The sequence below is a fragment of the Chrysemys picta genome, chromosome 7 (assembly GCF_011386835.1).
Source record: "Chrysemys picta bellii isolate R12L10 chromosome 7, ASM1138683v2, whole genome shotgun sequence".
Taxonomy (NCBI): domain Eukaryota; kingdom Metazoa; phylum Chordata; order Testudines; family Emydidae; genus Chrysemys; species Chrysemys picta.
In genome coordinates this window covers 69520082-69547781 of record NC_088797.1, presented here as the reverse complement: position 1 = coordinate 69547781, position 27700 = coordinate 69520082, and the positions used below count along the sequence as shown (strand labels likewise).

Genomic DNA, 27700 nt, shown 5'->3' with positions numbered 1-27700 from the left:
AGGCTGGGGGGAGAGCAGCGTGGCCAGAAGCAGAGAGACTCTGGCCCTACCTCTTCTCTACTGGCTGTGCTGCCTTGTTGGGGGGAGGGGCTGTGTCCCACATCTCCCTCTCTCTACCTGTTCATAAGCCGACCCCCTTCTCTGGTGCTTCCCTTTTTTACTAAAAAAAGTTGGCTTATGAACGAGTATATACAGTAAGCTATATCAGCAAAAGCATTTTTTTGCCAGTATAATTGCGTCTATACTAGGGCTTAGCCAGTATGGAAATGTCATTAAAAAAAAAAAATCACACCCCAAACCAACATTACTATATTGGCAAAAGTTTTAAGTGTAGACCCGTATTCTCTTCTCCACACTGCAAAACTCCTCATCATTCTGTGCCTTCATTGTGTTATTCCCAGAAGAGACAGGCTGTCTAAGCACGCTTGCTTTCTCTTCAGAGACAGTTAACAAGTACCACACTGTTCTTATGCATTCTTAAGGTAAAAGCATTACAGAGAAAACATTAAAAATAATAAAAGAACCTACACTCATGCTAATATGTTTACCAGAGATCACCCCAACCCTAACATAGATTCTGGTGGGCAAAGTTCTTCAAATTCCCAACCAAAGGGATTCCTTGTGGTAACAAGTTCATTACAGTTTCAGCACCATGGGGCCAAGGTAGGCCTAGTTCTTCCACCCCTAACCTAAGGATTGTGCCCTCTCAGGACCAGGAAGAAGGCCCTGAGCCAGTTTAAAACCAGGGTATTTATTCAAAAATCTTTTTTTTTTTTGGTCTGTTGGTCCCTGGAAAATCCATTTTGAATGTATATGCACAGGCTCGGCTCCAGGGTTTTGGCCACCCCAAGCAGCAAAAAAAAAAAGCCGTGATCGCGATCTGCAGCGCCAATTCGGCAGGAGGTCCTTCGCTCGGAGCGGGAGTGAGGGATCGTCCGCCAAATTGCCGCCGAATAGCTGGACGTGCTGCCCCTTTCCGGAGCGGCCGCCCCAAGCACCTGCTTGCCAGGCTGGTGCCTGGAGCCGGCCCTGTATATACACACCTCCCTGAGAGGGTGGAGGGGGAGGGAGAGATGTGGCTTCCAAGGGCTGATGGTGGCATAAGTACATTAGCAACCCCTTCCTCCTAGAGAAGGTTTTGCATTTTTTATACAATATACCCCAAAGGTGTTAACCTGAATTCAATTTGGGGCCACGAAATGAAATTAATGGGCAGCAGGTTTAAAACAAATAAAAGGAAGTTCTTCACACAGCACATAGGCAACCTGTGGAACTCCTTGCCTGAGGAGGTTGTGAAGGCTAGGACTATAACAGGGTTTAAAAGAGAACTAGATAAATTCATGGAGGTTAAGTCCATTAATGGCTATTAGCCAGGATGGGTAAGGAATGGTGTCCCTAGCCTCTGTTTGTAATAGGGTGGAGATGGATGGCAGGAGAGAGATCACTTGATCATTACCTGTTAGGTTCACTCCCTCTCGGGCACCTGGCATTGGCCACTGTTGGCAGACAGGATACTGGGCTGGATGGACCTTTGGTCTGACCCAGTATGGCCATTCTTATGTTCTTATAAGGTTTAACTTCACTCAATAAAGTTCATTTTAATTCCACAAGGTTTGTTGAGGCTATTACAGGATATTGTCACAGTCTGTCACAATTTCCTATATGAATTTACACCAAAAATTAAGTGGAATTATTTTCAAGCTTGTAAGAGAGACATTGTCAACATGGAGGAATGAGCAAGACTAACACCAGCAAAGACAAAAAGACTTGAGAGTGTCCTTTCATACAACAAAACTACATTACAAAAACATGACAAGCATCTTCAACATGGGAAGTGTAAAGGTGGATGACCCCATATCTTTGATTCACCAGAGTGTACATAGATATTGCAGCACATATGGAATGTAACACTAGCTTTGACCCCTGTCCTAATTAAGTTAAACTGGGTGAGTAAAGGATAGGCTGGACGGGTCTCAATCTTTGAGGAAATCTGAGCAGAAGCTTCTGGAGTTCGCAAGTTAGATTTTCTCCCAGAAAACTTAGTTCATGCATAACCAGTTTCAAAAGAGATTACCAGGAGGTGGCAAATACAAGTGGGAAAGCTCTGCTGTAGGTTCTTGTTATAGATTATGCCAGTGGGTAAAATTTTCAAAAGAGCCTTAGGGCTGGTCTACACTGGGGGGAAGGAGGGGGTCGATGTAAGATACGCAACTTCAGCTACGGGAATAGCGTAGCTGAAGTCGATGCATCTTATTTCGACTTACCTCGGGTCCTCACGGCGCGGGATTGACAGCTGTGGCTCCCCCGTCGACTCCGCTTCCGCCACTTGCTCTGGTGGAGTTCCGGAGTCGACGGGAGCGCGTTCAGGGATCGATACATTGCGTCTAGATGAGACGCGATATATCGATCCCTGATAGATCGATTACTACCCGCCGATTTGGACGCACCCTTAGTAACTATGGAGCTTGAGTTCCACTGACTTTAAATATTGTGTACAGTTCCACTGCTTGCGCTGGGTAAAATTTTCCAAGGTGCCTAAGTGATTTAGCAGCCTAACACCCAATGGAAATTCAGGTTTCAGAGTAACAGCCGTGTTAGTCTGTATCCGCAAAAAGAAGAACAGGAGTACTTGTGGCACCTTAGCGACTAACAAATTCAGAATTTTTTTTCAGAATTTTACCCAGTGTTACCAATGGAACTATACAAAAGATCTAATTGGAATAATTAGGAGGGTGGTATAATGACATGAAACTGAGATCCACAATTATCCACAGCTAAAAGTATACAAGGGTGACCAGATGTCCCGGTTTTATAGGGACAGTTCCGATATTTGGGACTTTGTCTTATATAGGCGCCTACTGACTATTATCCCCCACTCCCATCCTGATTTTTCACACTTCGTGTCAGGTCACCCTAAAGTATACAGATGCTTTCAGAAAGAGATTTTGTGAAATTCTGAAACTTTCTGATATGCTATTTGAAGATTAAAGACTTTTCATTGTCATGTTAACTGATTAATAAATGAATATTACTTCCACTCTAAGACACTGGCTGCTATATTTCAGCCCCTAAGACATTTTTACAGCTAGGTTATCATATAAATGTAGACAGAACCTAAAACTAAAGCTGTATGTAGATAGGACTGAATTACAAAAGAACCACTCTGGCTTTATTTAGGACTTCACTTTAAAAATAAAGTGTTTAACTCACATGGTATTATTCTGCAATCAGATTCTGCCTTCTTGAAATAAATTCTCCTGTTTCAATCCGCTCTGGGTCACCCTGACACCTTTTGCAATTTGTACATCCTTAAACTGATTAAATGTCTGGAGAACAGAATGCATATTTCAAGTAAAGTACCTGTCACCCAGTATTTCGGATGATTTAGGCAAACTCTTTGAGTGTTCAAATGGGCTGCGTGCATGTGGGGCTAGCTGCAAGGAGGGCATTTATAATTGAGAACTGTGGAGCTGTGAGTGAACACTGGGCTCGTGTTGGGTGAGATTTCAGATAAAGAAATCTTAGTACTTACAGCGATCTAATACGTGGTGCAAATCAGCTCTGTTGGCTTCTAATCTAAATAGTCACCATGCTGCCAAAATTATAAATAAAGATCCTGTCTCCAGTGGTAGTTCACAGAACTATAATTCTCCTTCTAGAAATGCTGAGCATAGGCTGGGTCACATTTACAACAAAGGCTTTGAATAACATACACATTTTAAAATAATGTATTTGAAAAGTCTCATTGATTAATTGTTTTCTTGGTCACTAATAAATATGAAGCATGTGAGACTGGGAATACCTTTTGTTTTGTTTTTTTAAGATGTAGGTCCAGTTTTCCACTGGGTTACACGACTGACGTGAGTCCAGGGAGAGTACAGTGGACAATCACGTGAATTTGGTACTAGGGAAAGTCGCAGTGGCAGTGCAAGCATCCCATACACAATGTCTCACTATAACAGTTCAGCCATATTCGGGCACGCCTTGGATTACGTGCTGGTGTGATCTCCCCTAGAAATGAGAGAGTGCCATTTCAATTTTCACTCAAATCCTTGGTGTCTCAGCTATGGCTGTCAACGAAGCTGCCAGTTAGTGCAAGCTATGATAGTGGTTCTTGTTGTATAGGTGATGGCACACAAGGAAGTGGATTGACTCCACCTGCTCATTTCACAGACGCCAAAGAACAACCATCAGATGGCAATGAATAATAATGTCAGGTTACTATTGACCCAGGACAGATTTCAACAAATGACAGAGACAAATGGCTCTACATACTGTACTAGTAGGGATAATGGCTCATTGCAGTAAATTATATGAGAAGTAATGGTCTTATCACGGGGAAGAAAAAGGTACAAATCAGAAATGTATAGTTAAGTCACATATTTCCTGGTTTCAATCAAAACACCCTTCACTTTGCAACTTGGGGACGAAAGCCCCCCCACAAACAAGCAGACCAAAAAATAACCAAAGAACACCCCTTTGGTAAGCCCATTCCATTCGAAAACATTTAACCAGCATCTTAAACCCATTGAAAACCACTAGCCTGGGGTTTGGTTGTCCAGTGCTGTAGCAGCAGTGTGGAAAGTTCTTTTTCAGAGCTGCTTTCCTCTCATCTTTGCAATGGAAGCAGGAGCACTGCACAGACTCCTTTTATGTAAGCTCTGGGTCTGTATTTACCATAAACCTGAGAAATCACAGAAGCCCACCAATGGCAACCCATTAGTCCCCATTCATTTGGGCAGGGAGCTGGATCCATCTCTCTGTCAGCTGAGTATTTAACTCTAATCCACACCCAACATTCCCAAAATATCAAATGTCACAGACAATTGTGTTTAAATACGAAAATCAGAGAACGCACTACTCTTGTGACAAAAAATGAAGCAGTAGCTATTAGCTAATCCCCTGATGCAGCCAGCCACCCGGGAAAATATTTTACAGTTGTGGGTACTGCCTCAAAACTTCAATTTTGATCAGCTAGCAGCAGCAGACAATGAGCTAAACTCACTCACTCCTGGACTGCCAAGGATTGAGAATGCTGCTTTGGCAGTGTATTGAAGGGGTACCTATCTCATAACACTTGCCAGTGTCCCCTGCTGGTTGACTTCAGTAACGTAATCACATCCAGTCGTACACTGTACGGAGGGTCATTGTATAGTAAGTTTTGGGGGCCTAAGGATAATCCTCGGGACTAAGACTCCCTAGGGAAAAGCAGCACATCTGTTTTATTTTAAAGGTCAGACCCTTGAGCATTCCTAGTCACCATCATAGGACTCAGAATTGAGCCTGAGTGCTCCTGGAGGCTCCCAAATATGATTTTGGTCAGCGAAGCAGGAGAAACTTCCCCTCCAGAAGGATACAAATTCTGCTATTTGTTCCCTCTGTTTAAAGGCCATTTTGTGCCATCCCCTACCCCAATTAATTTCTCCTTTAAACAGCCCCAAGATGGCCTTTTACTGCCCCCCAAAATTAGATTGGATTAGAGTTCAAGTGTAAGGACCATATTTTGTTTTTCTTTTTCACATCTTACTGTGCTTGGCTGTAATGTTATATGAAAATAATGGAGATGTGAAAACTCACTGAAAGAGAAGGTCTTTTCCATACAAATGCAAGGGCTGCAGGACATTTCCCTCCATCAGTTATATATCAGGTCTCAAACCAGGCATATTTTCAAACAGCCACATACAGTTCACCCTCCATCTTTGCCTTGAGTCACTCTCCTACTTAGTGTTTTGAATCAGCACAGCACTGTTGCTTCACATGTCAAAGTCAGATTAATCTTTAACTAACCAGAATAATGTTAACAAAATCCAGTCATTTGAGACTAATCATTTCACATCTACGACCTCCCTGTAAATAGGGAAGATCATCTGTGGATAGGGCACTATACTGTGACTCCTGAGACCTGGGTGCAGGTGAAGTGATTTGCCTGGCTTAGCCACAGACTTCGTGTGTGACCTAGTGCCTCAGTTCCCCATTTGTAGATGAGGATAATACTTTCTACCTCACAGACATGTTCTGAAGTGCTCCAACGCTGTGGTGATGGGGGCCATAAAAGTGGCTACATAGTTTCCAACGTTGCAATAAAGTTGAGGTTGAGTTGTCAGCCATTAATCGACAGAAAATTCAAATTCTACAATGGGGACTGGGTGGCTTGGGAACTGGAAAGCAGAGCTATTCACCTTGACGACACCTATTTGAAAATATTCTACTTTGGTAGTGACTTCAAGCTGTCACCAGCTGCTTACTGGCTTGTGTGCAAGTATCCAGTAGATTCAGTCTATTTCTATGTGCGAACAACAAGGTGGGAGTGGTTTTTATGGGCAGTATCAGCAGGGAAGGAAGGCTGAACTAGCTAAGAGTAGACTACCCTGTATCTGTCATTTATTTCCTTGAGCTCAGGGTGAGACACACTGGTGATGTAGTGTAGGGAAATTTGCACTGCTACTGCTATACACTTGCACTGCAGATTAAGCAGATGACATCAGTTGCTGGAGTTGTCAGTTCGACACCTTCCATGAGCACAAAATTGATTTTAAAAAACCATACAAAGCAAGACTGACATTCCATTCTAAGTCATGTCATCATGTGGTGTAAATTGACTGACAAATGCATGTGCTGGATTGTGGTTATTGCTTACTTAAGGGGCTATGTTCCCACTGAAAAACCTGTAGAATGTCCATTACTATTAATGGGAGCTCTACAGGTGCAGTGAAGGGAGAAGAGTAGGGAATCCAAAAAATACTAGTGAAACTGAACCAAGGAGGGGAAAGCTGTACAGTACTTTTTCTTCTATATGGAAAGGAAACTGGTTCTTACAAGTTTTTAAATAAGAATAGGGGGAGGGGACCTTTAACCAGGTCAAATGTATATTCAAGTGGAGGTAAGAAACCACTTAAAGCTCTTATAGGATTCCCTTTGACAGCTCTGATTATTTTAAAGGCTTAATTCCATTACAGTATCTGGCAGCCTGCAAGGGCATATTTTACTAACTATAGGTCATACAGTCATGATAGATGTTGACAGAAAACATTAAAGGTTAAGTAGATGCAAGACTATAAAACATTTCAAGCTGTACTATGCCAACCGCATTAACTAACAAACATGCAGCTACTTAAGAGAAAAAAAATCTATTCATCTTTTCCAGATTTAAGTTGCACTGACTTCTAGAACAAACAGTATTTCCGTGAGGGTTTGCAATGGTTCTTGATGTATGCATAATTCGTGTAATATGGGACATGCTTATACTTAAGTAAATACATTCTTCATTACATTTAGGTGTGTGGCAATACTCCACAAGGACCGTATTTTTACAGTTCAATGTATCCATGCTACACACACACACACACACACACACTTTAAAAGCTTATTTTATGTATATTTAGATGAGATAGGAGGTGGAGTTGTCAAATGGTGCCATAACCCTGTAGGCAAGGTGAAAACATGGTACCCAAAACTGAGAGGGACATTTTTTTGCAAAGTTTCAGAAACATGGCAACATGACTAGTACTACAGTGTTTACTATTTAAGTTAATGTCAACACCTTAATATGGTGTTTATTCGTCAAAGCTACCAAACAACAATGTATTAAAAGATTTGTATTGGTTTTGCATGGGCAAGTTTTTTTTTTTCCAGAAATGATTAAACTATTTAGCATGTGGCAAAAAGGATAATATCAGCATTTTCAATATACTAATATGAAATGCTTTCACATTGCATATTCTTAATTGTCAACGTATCTCACAAGTGATTCGAATAGTATTCTGTATTTTTAATTGAAATTTTCTGACCAGATCAGTCTGAAGGTTGTGTACCAGAAGCAGTAGATTGTATGCCCACAGTTCGTAGTGCATAGTGGGTAGATATAAATGTACATGAATTCCTAATGTAATACTTCTCTATTTGTAAGCTTTTGTACCTACAACATAGCATCTAATCTGCCCTATGCATGCAGTACTAGCCTTTGAAATATTATAGAAACTAGCTTTTTAATTCAGTGACACTTATGCACAGGTTAATATTATGTTAGAGGTGACAATACACAGCTTCATATTGGGTTTCAAAGAGCGTACTAAACAAAAATGCTATTTTGATACTGACCAATTAATCTAATTTATATCTAATTTAGCACAAGTCTGTATATGTGTACAAAATGAAAACTGGCGGTGGTGGGCATGGTAATGCTAACAATATACTTCAGGAATTTTCCTCTACAGGCAAGTTACTGCATATGAAGACATGGAGAATACAAGCCCCTCAAAGCTTACATCAAGGAGACAAAGACTCCCCACAAACTTTGAAAAATGTGTTATTTGTCAAGAAATTCAAAAGAATGCAGAAACTGTCAAAAGCCACCAATGCTGGACAGAATTCTGTGACGCTGGCAGCAGAAACCAGGAGAGATGAATTGTACTGGATCAGTTTTCTAGTTTAAATGATGTGTCACCAATATTCTATCGCAGGGGTTGCTTTTAGAAATACACAAGCAAGTTGGATTTGGCACATGTCAGAACTGTATTGAACCTAGGAACGAAAACAGAAATCAGAAATCTAATCAGAGAGCATCATGTTGACCTGCTTTTATAGCCACCAGAACAAGCACATCCTCCAGCGATTAGTCCTATTGTATTGTTTGCCTGAGAAACACACACAAAACAGATAAGAACCTTCATAAAACAGAAAAATTTGAAAGAGCAACCAATCTAAAGGAGGCAGTTCTTCAGAGAAAAGATGACATGCTCACAGAATATCTGTGGAAGACTTGATTGCTAAGAATGTAGTTTATCACTCACCATGCCTTTCTTCCTACTTAAGTTAAATGAATCTAAGCAAAACCATCTAGTTACACTGCAACAATACAGTCACCTTATGCATTTTATCCGCTGATTGAAGACCTAGACAATGATCTTATACACAAGCGGCTCTTCTCCTGTCCTAGTTGCTACCAAGGTATAAAGTCCTACTAAGATGTAGAAACTGCAAACTATTCCAGTAGCAAGTTACAGGCAAGGTCAGAAAAACGTTATGGTTCTGCAATTTTGTTCCATGCACAACAACATTAGCCGATGCTATCCAAGCTGCTCGTAATCTGAAGCAAGAACTTAAGTCATCCAAATGTTTATGGATGTTTTTCTGGCGAGTGAGCCTGATAAACAGCTTTCAAGTAAACAAGTGGTTTTGTACAATGTCGCTTCAATCCTTTGGTCTGAAATAGCCAAAAATGAAAGCCTCCGAATATTATCCAAAGCCAGGCGACTGTAGTTTACAGAGGTCAGCTACTTATGTGCCGGAGTTTCTCCTTTGGTTGATATACAAAGAGGCACCTAATTTAGCCAGCAATGTGTATCATCCTTCAGAAGACATTCAAAGAAGGCCCCTTTCAGTTGCGGAGTATATAGTATGTAACAGTTGCAAAATTATCACACCACTGCACATAAGCCTTAGTGCACAGCTACACCATGAGTTTGGGTCTTGCAATGTAATTGACATACAAGAAAGAAGCTGGCCCTTGTCAGATTGACCCTCACAAGCCATGTTCCGTGTGACTATGCAAAAGTTACGAGAGAAAGAAGTGACCGAAGAAGAAGTAGTGAAGTCAAAGTCCAAAAGTATTACTGAAAAAAGCAGATCGTGGTGAAGAAGAAATGAGAGATTTGTGATAGGTGCACGTGATTCTGGTGATTAATGTAGCTTCTTCAGGCCCAGTCAAGAAACCTGGCAGCAAAACATTTGCTGACATGGCCAAGAGGATCAAATTTAAGTCTGGCAAGGAAGGGACAATCACAGCAGCCAACTGTCCAGAAAATTGTTTTTTGCAGAGCCCTGTCCTTAACAAGGTGCAAAGATGATATTTCAGTGGCAACTGTTCTTATTCATCCAATAGAACCTGTGTGATGATGAACAGTGAGAAAAAAAGACAAAGCTGAATAGGGCATCAAGCTGGAAGTTCAAGCTGAAAGAGTCCTTGAGCTAAGCATATGTAAAAAGAAACTACAGTGTACATCAGAGATGCCATGGCTGTCATACAAATGACGGCTGGAGACAAATTCCACACATTTGATGAATTGGCTGCTGAGTACTTGAGGCAAGGCCCTAAAAGGATTTGACAAAGCTAATTCTATAATTGACTCTTTGACAGATACGACAACAGTAACTCTGTGAAAACTGCAGAAAGACAGCGCTGGACAGGATCTAAGATTGGATTCAAGAAATACCAGGAGGTAAGTGGACACGCTGGAAAAAATTTCTATGTGTGTCACCCAACAAGCAGTCACTTGTAAAATTCCTCTGTGAATATATGGTTCAAAATGCACCTGAGTGTGTAGGAGTGCAAACACTCCTTCTTGCTGGAGGTTTCTCCAATAGTGAAGTAGCAAAGTCCATCACCAGCAGAGGTGTTGAAGAAACCCAAGTCCTTTACACTACTTTAGAAGAAGCAGACACAGGATGCTTCTGCATGCTGTATGTGCCAATGACTTTTGGGTCAGTTGGTGTCAGAGGAACCATACTAATTAGGTCACCAGATACAGATGTTTTGGTTCTTGCTGTTCACTACTTTCCAAAAATGGAACACACAGATAACATGTGGATTGAAACAGGCACCATTGCCAGCACCAGTGACAAGTTTTGAAGAATATGTCAAAAGAGGATCTTGGCAATCAAAAAGTTAGATGTCTTCACAAGTAAGTAAACCAGATATTGGATTACCATTGCAACATACATGGAAAAATGTGGATGATGAACTGCTTCCTGTATTCTTCAAGGGCCCAATGGCATCTGAGCTTCTACAAGACCCCATTCGTGCCTGTATCAGTAGGAATCGCTGCACAATCAACTGTGTTTGTAGTCAGAACAATCTCCTTTGTACCAAACTGTGTACATACTGAAGAGAGTGGTAACCCACACACTCTCGACAGATTACAATGATAAATAAGATGATAATGTTGACTAGAAATGTCACCAGTACTATTACATTTCACAGATACCTGGATAAATTTATTATTAGATTTTGATTTACCCTTTAGATTGTTGTAGGGGGTGTGCTGAGGTCACAAAGGAATCCAATTTTATGTCTTGAAATAATACATAGAGATATTAAACTAAGAGAAACAAATGTAAATATTTCAAAGTGGTCATTTTAACATGTTGTTAGTGTCATTGTTTATCCCCATTTCTATGGTAAAGGCACCACTTAATCAGGGCCGGCTCTAACTTTTTTGCCACCTCAGGCAAAAAAGAAGAGCGCCGCCCCGCCGTAACACCCCCCTGCGAGCAACGCGCAGCCGAACCCACCTCCACCAGCGCCGCCCAAAAGCTCCGCCCCCCCAGCGCCGCGCAAGCCCCCGCCCCCCCAGCGTCGCGCTGCCTGAAGCCCCGCCCCCTCCAAGCGACGCGACGCCTGAAGCCCCCGCTCCCCCTCCGAGCGACGCGTCCCTGCCCCCCCTCTGAGCAACACGCCGTGCCAAGCCCCTGCCCCCCCTCTGAGTGCCGCACCAAGTCCCCGCCCCCCCGAGCGCCCCGCCTCCAAACCAAAATAAATAAATAAAAATCCTAGCACTGCCCCACTCCAAGGTGCCGCCCCAAGCACGTGCTTGTTCGGCTGGTGCCTGGAGCCAGCCCTGCACTTGATAGCTCCATATCATACCTCATCTTGAAGTAGCCATAATAAGCTTTCAAATGCATGTAGACAGGGTACATTAAGTTCATCAAATCGGTGATGTCTACCGCTTGACTAATTGAAGTCTGAACACCATTTTAAACTTACTGTGTACAAGTACAAGCTTATATTCACTTTGCACAAACCACTATCAGACACTTATTCAGTTGAATACACCAGTTTGCTTCAGTCTATTCTTGGGGATGGGCTTGTATGAGTAAATTAATAGGTTGATTAGAATAGAAATGCTGAGCTCCCACAGCACGGAGTTGTAGGTTCTCAGAACTCTGAAAGGCCAGCAATAATATACAACCAGCACATAGCCAGTAAAGATACTTAGGCTTTGGCTACACTGGCGCTGTACAGCGCTGCAACTTGCTGCGCTCAGGGGTGTGAAAAAACACCCCCCTGAGCGCAGCGAGTACAGCGCTGTAAAGCGCCAATGTAATTAGTGCCTGCAGCACTGCACACTCCTCGCAGCGCTGCAAGCTACTCCCCTCGGAGAGGTGGAGTACATACAGCGCTGCGAGAGCTCTCTTGCAGCGCTGGCGGCGCGACTACACTCGCGCTTCACAGCGCTGTGAAGTCCCAGGTGTAGCCAAGCCCTTAGTTGCAATTGTCAGAAAACATGTATTGTCTCTATTGCTACAATAAAATCATATCATTTTACCTTCGAAAGGTGAAGCTTAGAACAACACAGCGATGAAAGAAACCACATTCATTTTTCTACTGCACTACAGAACTATAAGTGTGAGTCGCACAGCAAAAGAACAGTTTAACAGATTATAGAGCAGGGATTCTCAAACTGGGGGTCAGGACCCCTCAGGGGGTCACGAGGTTATTACATGGGGGAGGGGGGTGATCTGTCAGCCTCCACCCCAAACCCCGCTTTGCCTCCAGCATTTATAATGATGTTAAATATACAAAAACATGTTTTTTAATATTATGAGGGGGGGTCACACTCAGAGGATTGCTATGTGAAAGGGGTCACCAGTACAAAAGTTTGAGAACCACTGTTATAGAGCACACCTCACGCCTTTTGTACTTGCATAATAATAAATAAAATAACACTTCAAACTACTAACACAACATTGACTTATCATTTTGGTTATTGTCTCTTGTAGGTCCTCGGATATAATGGAAATGGGCACCATCATAAGATGATGAGATAGAAAGAATAAATGAAGTTGAGCCCTTCTAGTACCCTGCTCTAACCATCAGACAACTATCCTTAAAATCTAACATTTCAACATCCCAAATGTGTTTAAAAAAAAATTAAACCTCCTCAGATAGTTTCTGTCTCGTTTCAGAAATGCTGTAATGTACATGTAAGAGGCAATATTTTCATCCATCTTTATTTATGATCATATTAACAAACAATTACTTCAGTTTTTAAAAAAGGTCCTCTTCTGATTGACACCTGTCTGGATAATAATTTGCCTCCATGATAAACAATTACATTAAAAGCTGTTCAAATGTGGGGAGTGTGGGTGAGAGGGGGGGAGGTACCACCCATACCTAACGTGCAAATAGCTTGTTAATTTGTCAATCAGCCAAAATAAACAGAATGGGCATGCAACAGATTTAGTTAAATGCCTGAGGAATAGATGTCAAATAAATCACTTAGTTAGCCCTATCTACCATGCTAAATTATAGTCATTTAACAAGGAGGAGGATTTCTTTTGTTAAAGCTTTTTTCCTACTCAGAATCCATCAAATGTAGTTTGTGTCATTTTGAAGTCCCTATTAAACAGTAGGGGCAGTTGGTGTACAGAATGGCTCTTTTATGCTTTCTTACAAACACTTTAACAAAAAATCTATAGACAGTAGTGTCTTTATGGGCTTTTTCAATAGTTAGCTCCTATTCTCCACCTAGTTCCTTGGCCCTGATTGGCAAGTTAAAAGTTGTGGCTTTCCACTGTGGTTCTTGGGGGCAAAATGCATGGTCCAAAATTACAGCAAAGGTGAGCATTAAACTTGATGAATGCTCAAGATGTGACACTGTCGTGAGAGCCACAATAAGTTCTCTATGTGGGGGGGGGGGAAAGAAAAAGCCTAGCTCAGAGAAATGAAGGCAGTATTTTAATCTGGTTGTGAACTTTGAGGAGCTCGCAGGGGAGGGACAGGGATGGACAGCAGGATACAAGCCTTCAGTGCACTGTGGTACATTGCCAACCTGGTCTTTTTTAGACCCTCACATTTCTATAGCTAAAAAAACTGCTGCAGAAATCAGCCCCTGGTCACAGCATCTCCCTGCTGTACTAGTATCTTCTCTGCCCTCACTCTCCTTGTTGTTACTCTCCACCTAAAGGGAAGTTTTCCCTCCAAGCCCACAAACTCATGTTCTGCCTTCTTTCTCCCTGCTAGCCCTTATATAGTATGCATCTTTGCAGCACCTGTGATAGGTTCTTACTGTCTGAGGCAGGATCAATAGGAGGTCGGCACATGGAGTGAATGAAGAATTGGGACCAACATAAATGCATTTCATGTGGTTGTAGTGTCCAGAGACTCTTTGGCTCCAAGCTGCAGTACATGGAATTGATGGGCTGAATTAAGAATGCAATGGCAGTTTTAACTCTAAATATATTGGCTTTAGTGGATTTAAAGTTGGTTTCAGTATAATTTTCCAGTTTTCTCATATTTCATTTCAGCTGATGCAGCTCTACGAATAAAACACTCAATCGTAAGGATTCTTGTGTACCACTAACTAGGCATGCATCTGACGAAGTGGGTATTCACCCACGAAAGCTTATGCTCCAATACGTCTGTTAGTCTGTAAGGTGCCACAGGACTCTGTCGCTTTTTACAGATCCAGACTAACACGACTACCCCTCTGATACTTAACCAGCAATGTTCCCTGGTTATCTTGCTGATTCTGAGCCATTGCCTCCTGCCCAAATTATGGCCACAATATACCATAAATGACATGCCACTAAATACTGTATGATCACTAACGCTTAAGATGCAGTTGTTTATGGATATTGGGAAGTTTGTTAATGAGAAGTCTAATGAAGGTCAAAAAACATTTGCTAGTCAATGTAAGAAATGTTGCCTCAGGAAATAAAAAACTATACCACAGCACATGCTGAAAGCAAAGAAAGTTGCGCTGGAAGTTCAAAGTTACAATTATTATTCTTCTCACTCTGAATTAGAGTGGAAATTAACAGTAATTACACCCCCCCAAACACACTATTTTATTGGGCCTTTTATGCTAAAACATTGCACAGGCTTATAGGTAAGTAAATTAATCCACCAGGAAAAATCTAATTGGGGGTTCAAAAGGAAAATAGGTTGTCCCCTCACTTTAGAAGATAGGTTTATCCAGAAATAAAACAGAAGCATAACCACCTAAATCTCTTTTCCATAAGGCTTGAAAGTGAATCTTGGAACCACAAACAAATTTTACTTGGAAAATCTAAAAGAACATCTTGCAACGCAGGATTAAGACGCTCAGCAAGATCTGATGGACTAAGGCCATCTAATAGTTTAGAAGTAAGGATCTCAATTTTTAAGCAGAATGCAATGCACAGTGCAGTACATTGTAGACAACCATGTTTTACTCTGTGGAGTCAATGTAAAGTCTCTGTAGGCAAATCAGCCAATTAAGAAATTATAACGTTTCTTCCCCAAGGAACAGAAACAAAACAGGGATAACCATCAGGAGATCTGACTGAAACAGAAAAGCGCATACACTGGAAATGCTCCCCCTAAATGGTAAGAAGATATAGGCCAGATGTTTCTTCAAAGATAACCCTTCATTTCTGTACAGCTAGAAAAATAATATGATTTCAAACAAATGAAATATTATGTAGTAGCAACAAAAGACCAACGCGATGTTTAGGGCTACGAGCATTTCATTTTATTAGAGCGAAGACAGAAGGAGTTTTCCAATACTCAAGACCAGATAGATATCTGACAGATAAGTGCACTGGAACCAAAAACGATGTACTGATAAGAATAGACAAAACTCAAAGAATAAATCCAGATTACAGCTATAGTGCTTATTAAAGGTATCATCACATGTAGTAAAAGGCATAGCACACTGAACATAAAGAGAATCAATCAGAGATAAAACTATTGACAGCAACAAAATGAGAATGTAGAGAAATATAAGAAGTAAACCAAGTTAACAGAACCTGGGAGACCTAAAAGTTGCTCAAGGCAGTCAAATAACATTCTGTGATCAATAGAATCAAATGCTGTTGACAGATCAAGCAGGATCCAGGCTACCTAAGCCACTGAAGTTTGCATGAACAAGTAAATCAGGATGGGCTCTACCGAAAGTATTGGTGTTATAGGTAGGAGTGAAACCAGAGTGAAATTTCCCAAACAGTTTTACAGCTGCTAGATAAGACAGTGCAAGTAACTGCACAACCACCACACTTCCTAGAGATGTAGCCAAAACACAGGTAATTCATTGGCAAAGTATTCTCACAATGCACATTTTTTGCTTCCTAGTGATGCCCAGTAAAGAGATAAGACAACTTCTGACACTTGCCTAAATTTATGATTTCATTAAAACAAACAAGGGGCCAGACTCAGCTCTGACTTTAAGGTTAGAAGGTCATTTAATCTAACCTGCTGCACATTGCAGGCCACAGAACCTCACCTACCCACTCCTGTTAAACAAGGCTAAATGAAGTTTGGCGGGCAGTGGTGGAACAACCAGCCTCTAATAATATCAAGTTTGATCTTTGAGAAAAAGAACGACAGCCACTAAAATATTACTAGTGTGATTTTTACACTGAGCGCTGGCCTAACTCTGCTGCCATTGAATTCAATTGGAGCCAAGTGAGGCCAAAGCTGAGTGCTGTTGAAAATCCCACCCGAGAATTTTAAAATGTCAAGTATTTGAAAAAGAAAAGGCCCTACTGATGTTAACACAATCTAAAAATAAATTACACGCAGCTCATATTTGCCAAGGCTTGTATGTTTTTGTTCACTTCCTCAATGGTGCCAAGATAAAATATAACACTCATAGATGGATGAGCTTCAAGGAAGAGGTCAAAAGACACTAGGAGTCATAGCTAGAAGCCTTCAAACCTGGTTTGAGGAATTAGGTTTCAAGAAAAAAAGAACAGGTATCAAAGTTTGGTTTCTCACAACATTTTTGGGAGTTACACTTGGACTATATCAGACAAAAATTAGGGACATGAATGGGTGGCTGAACATTTTTTGTATTAATACACATAATTTATGCTTTGGCAACAGGTTGAATGGGCTAACTCTCAACAGAAGGAATCTTAGGATATGCCTTCACTACTGGCCGGATCGCCAGACAGAGATTGATCCAGCGGGGATCGATTTATCGCATGTAGTCTAGACGCAATAAATTGATCCCCGAGTGCTCTCCCGTCGACTCCTTTACTCCAGCTCGGCGAGAGGTGCAGGCAGAGTCGACGGGGGAGCGGCAGCAGTCGACTCACTGTAGTGAAGACACCACGGTAAGTAGATCTAAGTATGTCGACTTCAGCTATGTTATTCACATAGCTGAAGTTGCGTAACTTAGATTGAAACCACCCCTCTCCCCCCGAGTGTAGACCAGGCCTTAGTGAAGTGGGCATCAGGATTAACAGTGCTGTAGAGGAGCTGTAAAATATCGGGAATGAAGTACGTTAGTGAAATGCAGCATGATTACAGGTATGCTGGTCGAAAACATTCGATACTGATGAAGTAACTACTGTTTCAACTTCATTTATTTTCATCCCTCTGTTCTCAGGGTTACTTTGTCTTGATACTGAAGGAGAAATTCTTAAAGGAACTTCTAATTAAGAGTGAAAAGATGGTATAATTGTTCTGGGCTTCACTCTCTTCAGTGAGTCCTGAATGAATGATCCTAGGTGTGTGCCAGATGGGCTGGCTTTCAGATTGATGATGAACGATAGACACTCTTCACCATGATTTAGCAGCAATTACTGCATGATTTTATTGTGCACTTGCGTACCTCTTATCATTTTCGAACAGTTACATTTCATAAGGGCTCAACCATCTCTTAATGTTATGTGGATTTCCTGGCTGAAGGGCTTGTTCAGTCAAACACATTTGATTCTTGGCCAACAGTTTGCAAGCTTTTATTTATCCTGACAGGCCTCGATTGCCCTGCCCCAAGCCCTGCTTGGGGTTTGTCCCAAAGTGATCCACAGATGCCATTTTGATTGGGGTATGTCTGTGGGATGACAAGGGCAGATGGGGGCAGTTGATTCTCATGAAGTCTTTAAACCATGATTTGAGGATTTCAATAGCTCAGACATAGGTTAGGGGTTTGATACAGGAGTGGGTAGGTGAGATTCTGTGGCCTGCGTTGTGCAGGAGGTCAGGCTAGATGATCATAATGGTCCCTTCTGACCTTAAAATCTATGATTCTATGATCTCCAGTACCCGTCACCCAAGAGGCAACTTGGCATGACCACATTCACTTGCATTATCTATTTATCTCTGGAAAGTCAGGATGCTTATTCCAAGGAGAACCCCCAAGCATTATCTACATTTTTGGTTCCACTGGAGGAAGAGGCGGCTTTCTAATAGTCTCTCTCCCACACACTTTTGCACACACTAACCACGAGGAGCTTCTTGATCGCAATACTGTTTTAATTGAATAGAAGGGCCTTAATTAGAGTAGCAGAGAGGGAAGATCTACTCATCTGTGCCCTGTCTCCTATTCTGATTTCTATCTTGGATGCTTATTAGGTAGGGAATAACGCTGCCATAGTTCTAGAAAAGCTAAGCAATGGATTAGTGTCATGTAGCAATATTTCTTAGACACTGATGAGAAAAGATGTGCTCACTTTTACTCATTTCACCTCCTCTCCTTGTCTGTGTAAACTGTCTTTCTGTGTCACTTTCCAGACCCTGCTACAAACTGGAATGGGAAACTTTGCCATCTTTTCTGATTTTTTTTTCTCTGTACTTTTCTATCCCACTGTTGAAGCGCTACAGAACAAGGGATTCATTGGACCTGAAGATGTTCTGGGGAGGACTGGGGGAGGGGAGAGCAATGAAAAAAATGGGGGTAGCTATGTTTACAGCACTCCAACCCTATGCTGAGGTGAGGCTTGTTTCTTTCAGCCTGTCTGCAAACTGCAATGGGCTATCCCTGCAGCCCAGCTTGTTTCATGAAGTCTTCTGTAATGACTTCCTATAAGTTTTCTGCGTAAGACACCTAGCAGTTACCCCATTTATAGGGGCAGCAGCAGAGGAAGGAATTTCACTGGTAGTCTCTTTTTACAGATGTTAACGGATATCTCTGGAATGCCAATTTGTGTCAATAACTTTGCAAATCGTAAAAATGTATTTTGTTTGCTGGCATTCCTAAAGCAATAAAAGGTGAACAGGAAAAGTAAACTTGCCTCCTGTCTTAACACAGAATTCGATCTTTTCTTTTGAGTCATCTAGGGAAAGAATATGAATATGATCAAAAATTTCTTTTTGTTCAATAAGATCCTTGCCTCAGTGGCAACTAACACACAGACTTGTGTGTTATCAGTTCAGCTTGTAACATATAGAGCAGCAATAAACAGCTTATACGCAGATTCTTATCCCTGGTTAAACCTCTTGGGTAGGCCACAGCAACTCTTAACCTAATTGTTACGCTAACCTTTAGCGAACAAGAAGTCCATGTTGCCAGATCTCTCTCTAAATTACCTCACTATAATTAAAACCACACAGCTACTACATTGATAAGCGACTTAAATAACCCCCATCCCAAAACGTACTCCCCACATTATTGTCTCACTGTTTCTTTGTATTCCTGTCTTTCTGTAACCCTCTGTTGTCTCTTTCCTTATACTTAGATTGTAAGATGTCTGGGAGAAGGACTGTCTTTCCATTCTGTGTTTGTACAGCACCTGGCCTGGTCCACGACTGGGACTTCCCTAGGTGTTATGGTAATACAAATGTTATGTGAGTGTCACTCAAGCACAGTCAATGCAACATTTCTATCAAGGCCATTTAAACAGAGATGTGGAAATTTTATGTTTGCACCCATTCTGCTACAAAACTATGCAAGATCAAAGATTTTAAGACTCAACTTTGGACCCCTCTTAGGTAAGCATTTTCATTTCCTACCACAAAATTGTCTCTTACATGTTCAGATTGTCTCATAAAAAGATCATAGAATCATACGGTTGGAAGGGACCTCAGGAGGTCATCTAGTCCAACCCCCTGCTTAAAGCAGGACCAATCCCTAGACAGATTTTTACCCCAGTTCCCTAAATGGCCTCCTCAAGGATTGAACTCACAACCCTGGGTTTACAAGGCCAATGCTCAAACCACTGAGCTATCCTCCCCCAAGCAAACTGCTTTGAGCTGGATACTTCGATACTATCAATGCAGTTACATTTCCCCCAAGAACTTTTTCTGGTGGCTCCATCATAAGGGAACCCACTCCTCCCTAAAATTACCGTTTATACTCGATCATAAACCGGTTCGTTTATAAACCGACCCCCCCCCCAAGATGGATAAGTAAAAATGGAAAATTTTTATAACCCGTTCATAAGCCGACGCTATAATTCAGGGGTCAGCAAACTTTGGCTACCGGGCCATGAGGATAAGGCGCTGGTGGGCCGAGATGGTTTGTTTACCTCAAGCGTCCGCAGGCACGAAGGTAAACCTAAGTACACAAAAGTGTCCTGACGCGCCAGCTGCTTACCCTAATGGGCTGGGACAGCAACTGGTTGCTGGCTGTGCTGCCTCTCCTTGCTCCCTCTGTTGGGGGGAGGGGCTGTGTCCCCCCTCTCCCTCTCTCTACCCATTCATAAGCTGACCCCCTTCTCTGGTGCTCAGGACCGGCTCCAGGGTTTTTGCCGCCCCAAGAGGCGGGGGAAAAAAAAAAAAGCGCGATCACAATCGCGATCAGCAGCACTCCAGCGGCAGCTCCATCGCGCCGCCGAACAGCCCGACATGCCACCCCTTCCTCTTGGTCACCCCAAGCACCTGCTTGCTGGGCTGGTGCCTGGAGCCGGCCCTGCTGGTGCTTCCCTTTTTTACTAAAAAAATTCGGCTTACGAACGGTATATATGGTAATTTTAAATGGTTGTAAGCAATTTTTCACCTCAGTTTCAGCCCAAAAGCTTTGCTCCAGATGCCTTTTTGATATACAAAATAAATCAAAAGAGAAATAAAAAAATTGCAGAGCAGTGTGGCACAAAGTAGGAAGAGAATGTATGTTTTTGTTACTTTAAAATGCAGCATCTACTATGTATTATAAAACCAAGACAAAGTCAAACGACAAGTGATTTCTGTGATGGATCCCATTCACATCTACAAGATCCACAGCAACAGATGCTTAATCAAATCTTATTAATAAAATTGTAATAAAGCTCTATGCAAAAAATGGGTAACTATGAATAATTTATTTGAACTTTATTTTTAGTTTAAATACTACCACTTTTCAAATGGCATATTGCTCATACAGATGAAGTTTGTCATCTTGGCCCAAGTAACTGCCTAACCTAACCTGATCAAGATATCACTTCTTAAAATAAACCTGGCTACTTCATTATCAGGCTAGTTCATAGTTTCATCCTGCACACACAAGAGAATACATTTCTACTTATTCGTCTTCAAAAACTAAATCCATAGGTTTTCAGAGCAATCTCCCTTTCGACAGTTGTGTCATCCTGGCATAGGGCAACATGTAAGTGGTTGACAAGAATCACTATAATTGCTCAGTTCAGGCCACTCTGGACTGAAGGCCTGATTCAAAGCCCGCTGAAGCCAATGGATTTTGGATCAGGCCCTAAATGAAAACAGTTCAACTGCATGTCTGACCCTAGATGACTGAAATCAATAGGTGCTTTGCTGCTAACTTCATTGGACATAGGATCAGGCTCTAAAACTACTCAAGACACAACAGGATTCCACCGGATCAGGAGAGTTGTTACATACTGTACTACTCTCCCCCCAGTAAATAGCTGGAAGCATGCTATTCTTTACACCCATGTTGCTGATGTTTATTAGATACACAATTTTGAGTTCCGAATTTATGCACTGCTTCATTCCAACCACATCTCTGCATGCCTAATTTCTGTCCAGATTTAACTGAGCCTGGTTTATTTCACTCTAAAACTATCACTTGCTCTGCTCCATGTAATTAAGAACATCACCAAGGGACTTAGCAGGACTTCAAATGCTTCAGTGTCACTAGTTTTAATTTTCGAACTTTCGAAATACTCTTTCAAATGTATCAATGGTGTCCTGTATTTTTTTTAAATAAAGCTAAATATCACAATTAGTATTGAAGACTGCATTCCACTTGGGAGGAAAAAATACCTGTCAACTTTAGGACCTGAGATTGCTATTGACACCGTCATGTCTGTGTCAGTTTCCTTGACACCACTTGCCAGGATGCATGTTAGTTGTAAGTTACGTACAGCAAGGTCTTTATGAAAGTAGCGTAAATGAAATGGTGACAACACTTACAGTATTTGCTGTTTCCAGAATATCTTTTGGAATATACAACATTCTGACAGTAAAGACAGTTTAAGGAAATGCCATCAATGCTTGATGCACATTCTGCTTTTATGGTTGCAGGTAAAAAAAAAAAGCAAAAAAAGATCTTGTAAAATGTCTGCTTACTAGTCAACATTTCACCCTCTAAAATAACAATGTGCTAAGGATCAATCAATCAAATTAGTAAGATCTGAATATCCCCCAGCTTCCCAAATTCTCTTCAGGGGCAAGCACAAGGAACAGTAACTGTATGCAAATATGTCCCAGTTTCCTACTCAGTCTGCCTTTCATCTCCTTATTCTGCCTTTTCCATCTGACAACATGCAGTATTGCTTTACCCACAATGCTCTCTCTCTCTCTGTCACACATACACCACACACACAGTCTCAGACAGACTGGAGCAAACACACACGCGCACACGCTCGCACACATCCATATATACTCCCTCCCCCCAAAAGAAACCAACTTACCCACAAGTTATATTTCATTCAAAAACTAGTCCTCCTCTGCTCCCCCTCCTCTGTTTTTCCTGCCTCTCTTCCGTTGCAGAAAAAGGCCACATATGTCTGAAAACACTTCTAGGCAGAAACCATCTAGTGCAGAACAAAGACAGCCAGGGTTGCCTTAATCTCAGCATAAGGCAGCCAGTAGCTATTTTCAAGCTTGTTCTCTCTCTCTCCCCCCTCTGAGGGCACCCTGCGCTGCTCTGTTTCTCTCTCTCTCTCTCTCTTCTCTTTGCCTGTCCAGCCACTGCACAACACACATCAATTATTCATTGCTTGTCTCCCGGTTTCCAGGCAAAACCAATCACAGATGGAGTCTTGCTAATGGGCTCATGCCGTACTTGCCAACAGGCTATTTGTGCTCAAGCTACAACCCTCCAGAGACAATAAAGAGAATCAGGTTAAGCTTTAAAACTTCACACATACACGAACAGACCTGAAACAGCGATGTGCATGTCAGCATCCATATGACATTGCTTAGGAGCATGTCTTCAGTGCACAGGATGCAAGAAGGCTGCTTTAAATCTTCTGAAAGGGTTTTAAGAAAAATCAAACACTCAGAAAATCTCACCTCAGCTGCATGTTACTGATATGGCTGGTTTTCTTTTCTGTCTCTAGTGATCCATCTCTCCCATTACACACATCTCTCTCATCCATATATACATCCACTTCTCTCTCTCTCTCTCACACACACACACACACACCACACACACACACATACACAAGCAATCACAACCACTTTGCCCAGAAGGGAGAGAGAGAAAGGAGGAGGGGAGGGGGAAAAAACCCAGGCAGCTCACATTTCAAACTTGCAAGGAGGGGTGGTGCTTAGAGCACTAGGACAAAGCCTCTCTATTTGGCATCCAGCCAAAATACTAAAATAAAATCCCTTGATCAATTAATTTGAAGCAACTTTTGTTCGAATGTATATAACAAATCATTAAGGGTGCGGAGGCTGAAAAGTCTTCAGAATTGGAAAAATTAATACACTTTTTTCCCCCTCCCCTGCTCAGAATGCTGTTGACTAAATCCATCAAACTAGTCATGCTAATTAGCGCCAAGAGAAGCCTCTGCATTTAGGCAGTGCTGGTGGCTTCCTATGTGAAGAGGAATCAGTCCACTGGAGGCAGAGTGGGAGGAAGTGAATGGACAAGTTTTCTAGTCAGATGAATGTTAAATATGCATCAGGAGCATGATTGATCTTAGTTACTTGTTGAAATACAGGAAGGTTGGTTAGTGCCATTTGATCGGCACTTATATCTGAATTTGTTTTTTGGGGTGTGAGGGGTGGGTTGTGAGAAAGGAAGGATTGTGTTACTTGAGCCTTCGTTTTTATTTAGCCTTGATAATCCAAGATACTGCAATAATACTGAGCATTTATGGATCATTAAATATACAAAGCACCATGCAAGTATTTAGCCCTGCCAAATGGATAGGAAATATTATTCCTAATTTACAGATGGGGAAACTGAGACACAGATAAATTGTGCTTTCAAAGGAGCCTAAGGGAATTCAATGGAAGTTAGGCAGCTAATTCCCATGGCCTGCTTTGAAAATCTCACTCAAATGATTTCCTCAAGACCACAGAGAATGGCAGGATTAGAACTCAGTTCGAGCCACCTCAACTACCTACCTGTGACTCATTCTTCTTAATAACTCCAATAATTTTCCATGTAACATAACTAAAACTGTTTACGTTTAAAATTAGACTTGTGCGCATTTTAAATATTTTCAACACTTCAAAAGTACTCTTTACAGAGAAAGATATTTCAATAAGCTCTTCTGTGTAAAGGCTTTCTGTAAGGAGTTGACAATATAAAGGACAAGAAAGAAATGTACAGGAAGCATATGTGACTTTTTTTCCTCCTCTGAGGGAAAACTGGCAGTTTAAGTTGTGGCTGACCAAGAATCAGCCTTTTCCTGACATAGCATCCTGTGGTAAATAGCCGCTTCCTTCCCAGGCACAACCTTCACAAATGTTCCTCCACTTCTTAAAGGGGCACTCGGACATTTTATCACAGAGCTCACTGGGTTAATATGCTGCTGCTTCCATTCCAAAAAAAGAAAACGGACCATAAATTACCAAAAAACAAAAACAAAACACCCCCCACAAAACTAGCAGGCCCACCTACATTCCTTTTTGTTAAAGAACCTAAAAAGGCTCTGCATTTTTTTCCAGTATTCACAGTTACTCACTGAAATGTTTTAAATAAATAAATAAATAAATAAATAAATAAATAAAATACAAGTGTCTGCAACATGACCGATCAGGTCAGCAAACTACCAGAGATACCTAAGTGTGGTTCTGCTCTGAAAAGTGACTCAAAAAATGACATTGTCAGGTTCAATGTTTATTTTTTTCTGTGAATCCAGATCAAACAAGTAAAAATACATTTTATTCTCACTAACTTCCATCCCTGAAAATACAGCTTCAGGTCAGATAGTCAAACTGGGTTCTTGCCTCCTTTCATAGTTCTGCCAGTGTAAAAAGGTGCTGCAAGTCAAATTCTCCTCTCAGTTACAAACCCCAGAGCTGCACAAGTACAACTAATGGCAGAATTTTAAAACAATATGGCTTGCACAGGTGCCACAAAAAGCATGATTTGGCCTATATAAGCGTTAGTATTGATGCATGCATGAGATGGAAGGAATCCAGCTAGATTCTCATAGCCCAGAAAGAGAGTCTGTAGGGGGTGATAGAAAAACAAACAAACAAACAAACAAACAAAAAATATTTTAATTTGCAAACTGATCAAACTTGAGATGGAGGCAATGAGAGAAACACACAGAATCTCATGAAACTGTTTTTATCACTTTTCAGAATAGAACTGTACTTTAAGAAGATGTGAATTATATTGATTGGCAGGCAGAGAAAATGATAACATGTATGAGTTCCAGATGACAATGTTATTCGGAACTGGCAAAACTAGGAGGGATTTAGGATGATAATCCTGAACAAAGACCAAATTCCTTGCTGGCATAACTCCACTGATTTCAGAGTTTGAAGTTATGCCTGAAGAAAAATATATAGATAGATATAATTTCCACTTTGATATGTTTACACTTTTTTTAAACTTTCATTAAAAAAAAAGATCACTATTTTTTTTCTGCTATTATATTCACTTTCCAGTGTCAGAGTGTAGGTTTCTCTTTAAACTGCCTGTCTTTTCAACGGAAGTGGTTTAGAGTAGACAAATCATTTATCTAAAAATTATGTACTTACTTCTCCTTTGACAAATCTTCAGCAGGTTTCTAATCCCACCCTGCCACTTGAAATAACACTTTCTGTGATGACTTTTGAGTCACAGTTGTCAGAGGAATCTGGCACTGTAGTTAAATGGATTAAATCATACTTCATAGCCTACCGTATTTTGGCAAAGAAGTGGTTTATCATTTGTAGAAATTAATCATAAGAGTTTTTTCTGCAGGGCAAATTCCCAATCATTTTTAAGATTACTATGTTTAAGCCCCAATGACAGCAGTATGTCAAATTACATCATAGGAAGGGTTGTCTCATGCAGTGATAACTATTAACAAGACTCACTGAAGTCATTTACCACTGGGAGGAGTGTGTGTCCGTGCTGGGGAAGCCATTTTTAAAAGCCGGTGTAGGAGAGCAAGCCCAGTGGCTGTGCTTTGTGCTGCCATTTGGGAAAACATGGATTCTACTTCCAGGAAAACCACCTCGCTCCTATGACTAGAGAAGTCTGGTGTCCTTTGGACTCTCAGTGTCATTCAGCCCTTGCGGGAAGAGCGAGGAGTACTTTATTTGCAACATCTCTAGCTGATTAAGGAGAGATGGTGATAGACTCCCAAAGGAGTATTGCCCAGCACTTATATCTACCTTGAACTATAAACTCTTTAAGGCAGGGACTGTCTATTTTTGCATACTGTGCAGTGCCAAGCACATTACTAATGCTAAATAAAACCTAAAAAATTAAATAACAAAAAACAACAATAAACATTTCTCAGCAAGCAGAAGAATGAAAATAAGTGGGCTGCAGAAGGGACAATGAACCAATCTCCAATTTAAATGCTTTAGTGCCAATTACAGTGTCAGCCCCACACCACCAGTGGTGCCTGATGTATTGGGATATCATGATACGTCAGCGTGGTTTCGTTATCGTGGCAGGGCAGACACTTATGTGGAGGGGCAAAGCAGTTTAGAGACATGAAGTGCGGGGGATGAAGGAACCACTCATGCTCTTTGTCAAGCAGCGACAATGTCAGTTATTCCCAATTCTGGAATAACATGACACTTTGTATAATTAAAGTATAACTGCTGACTTGGCAAATTACCCATAATGAAAGAAATAAAGCATCTAAAATTATCCAAGGGCCCAATCTGGCAGTCCTTATTCAATGGGAGTTTTAGTGGAGTAAAGTCTTTAACTGCAGGATCAGTCCCTTAGTACATTAATTCAAAGGTTATTTATCTAAAGCAGACAGGAATGCCATCGCTGTGTATACATCTTAGCATTGATGCAATGGCTTTTTAAAACCCTTTAGAAGAATTACAATTACATGTTAAAAATATAGAGACTCCATGGGTCAGTGGCCTTGTGGGTTTTTTTTAAATGTCTCACAGTAGACTGCATCAGTAGAAGCTGTTATAAATCACAAAGCTGCATCCTAGTCAGAAAGCAGCAATATACTTAAAAAAAAAAAGAATATCCTTTAACTCAGCATCAAGTGCCTTTCATGCATAATCCACTTTTCCAAGATCAAACCAACTCAATCCAGAGAGGTGGGAGAGGAAGCCCAGCATATTAAGCAAGGAAAACAAACTCTGCAATGTGGTTAGTCCTGTTCTTTTGTTTAAATCAAAGATTGCTACACTACACAGCTCACCATACCCATGAAGTCCTGATCTCTGCCAGGTGTCTCCAAAAGCAAGGCAGAAAAGTTCCAGAATGTAATGTAGCATCTCGGCTCACACAGGCTCCCTCTTTTCACCACTGCTACTCTGTGCTAACTTTCACGGACTCTACAATTTTAATATTCTGAGGTACCAAAGAATACAGGAAATACTGAAAACACTTCCCTTTGGACAAGCACACCCTATATCTGTTCAAGTGGACTTGACCTTTTCACA

At 41.2% G+C, this 27700-nt stretch overlaps 1 protein-coding gene across 37 annotated transcripts in view; it reads right to left on the bottom strand.

Moving 5' to 3' along the window:
- Positions 1-27700, bottom strand: part of ZMIZ1 (zinc finger MIZ-type containing 1) — a 497476-nt gene that overhangs the window by 101211 nt on the left and 368565 nt on the right. For 2 of the 37 annotated variants that reach the window (XM_065553376.1, XM_065553370.1), the window contains exon 1: positions 23177-23323. The exons of 19 other annotated variants lie outside the window; for them this stretch is intronic. Coding sequence is in view for 6 of the 18 variants with exons in the window: in XM_065553360.1 (XP_065409432.1) it covers positions 22073-22238 (166 nt within the window). In the remaining 12 variants the exon portion in view is untranslated. Of the gene's footprint in view, positions 1-22072; positions 22254-22572; positions 22839-23041; positions 23362-27700 lie in introns of those variants that run through there. 16 more of the 37 variants (XM_065553366.1, XM_065553365.1, XM_065553374.1 and 13 more) reach the window with 13 other exon arrangements.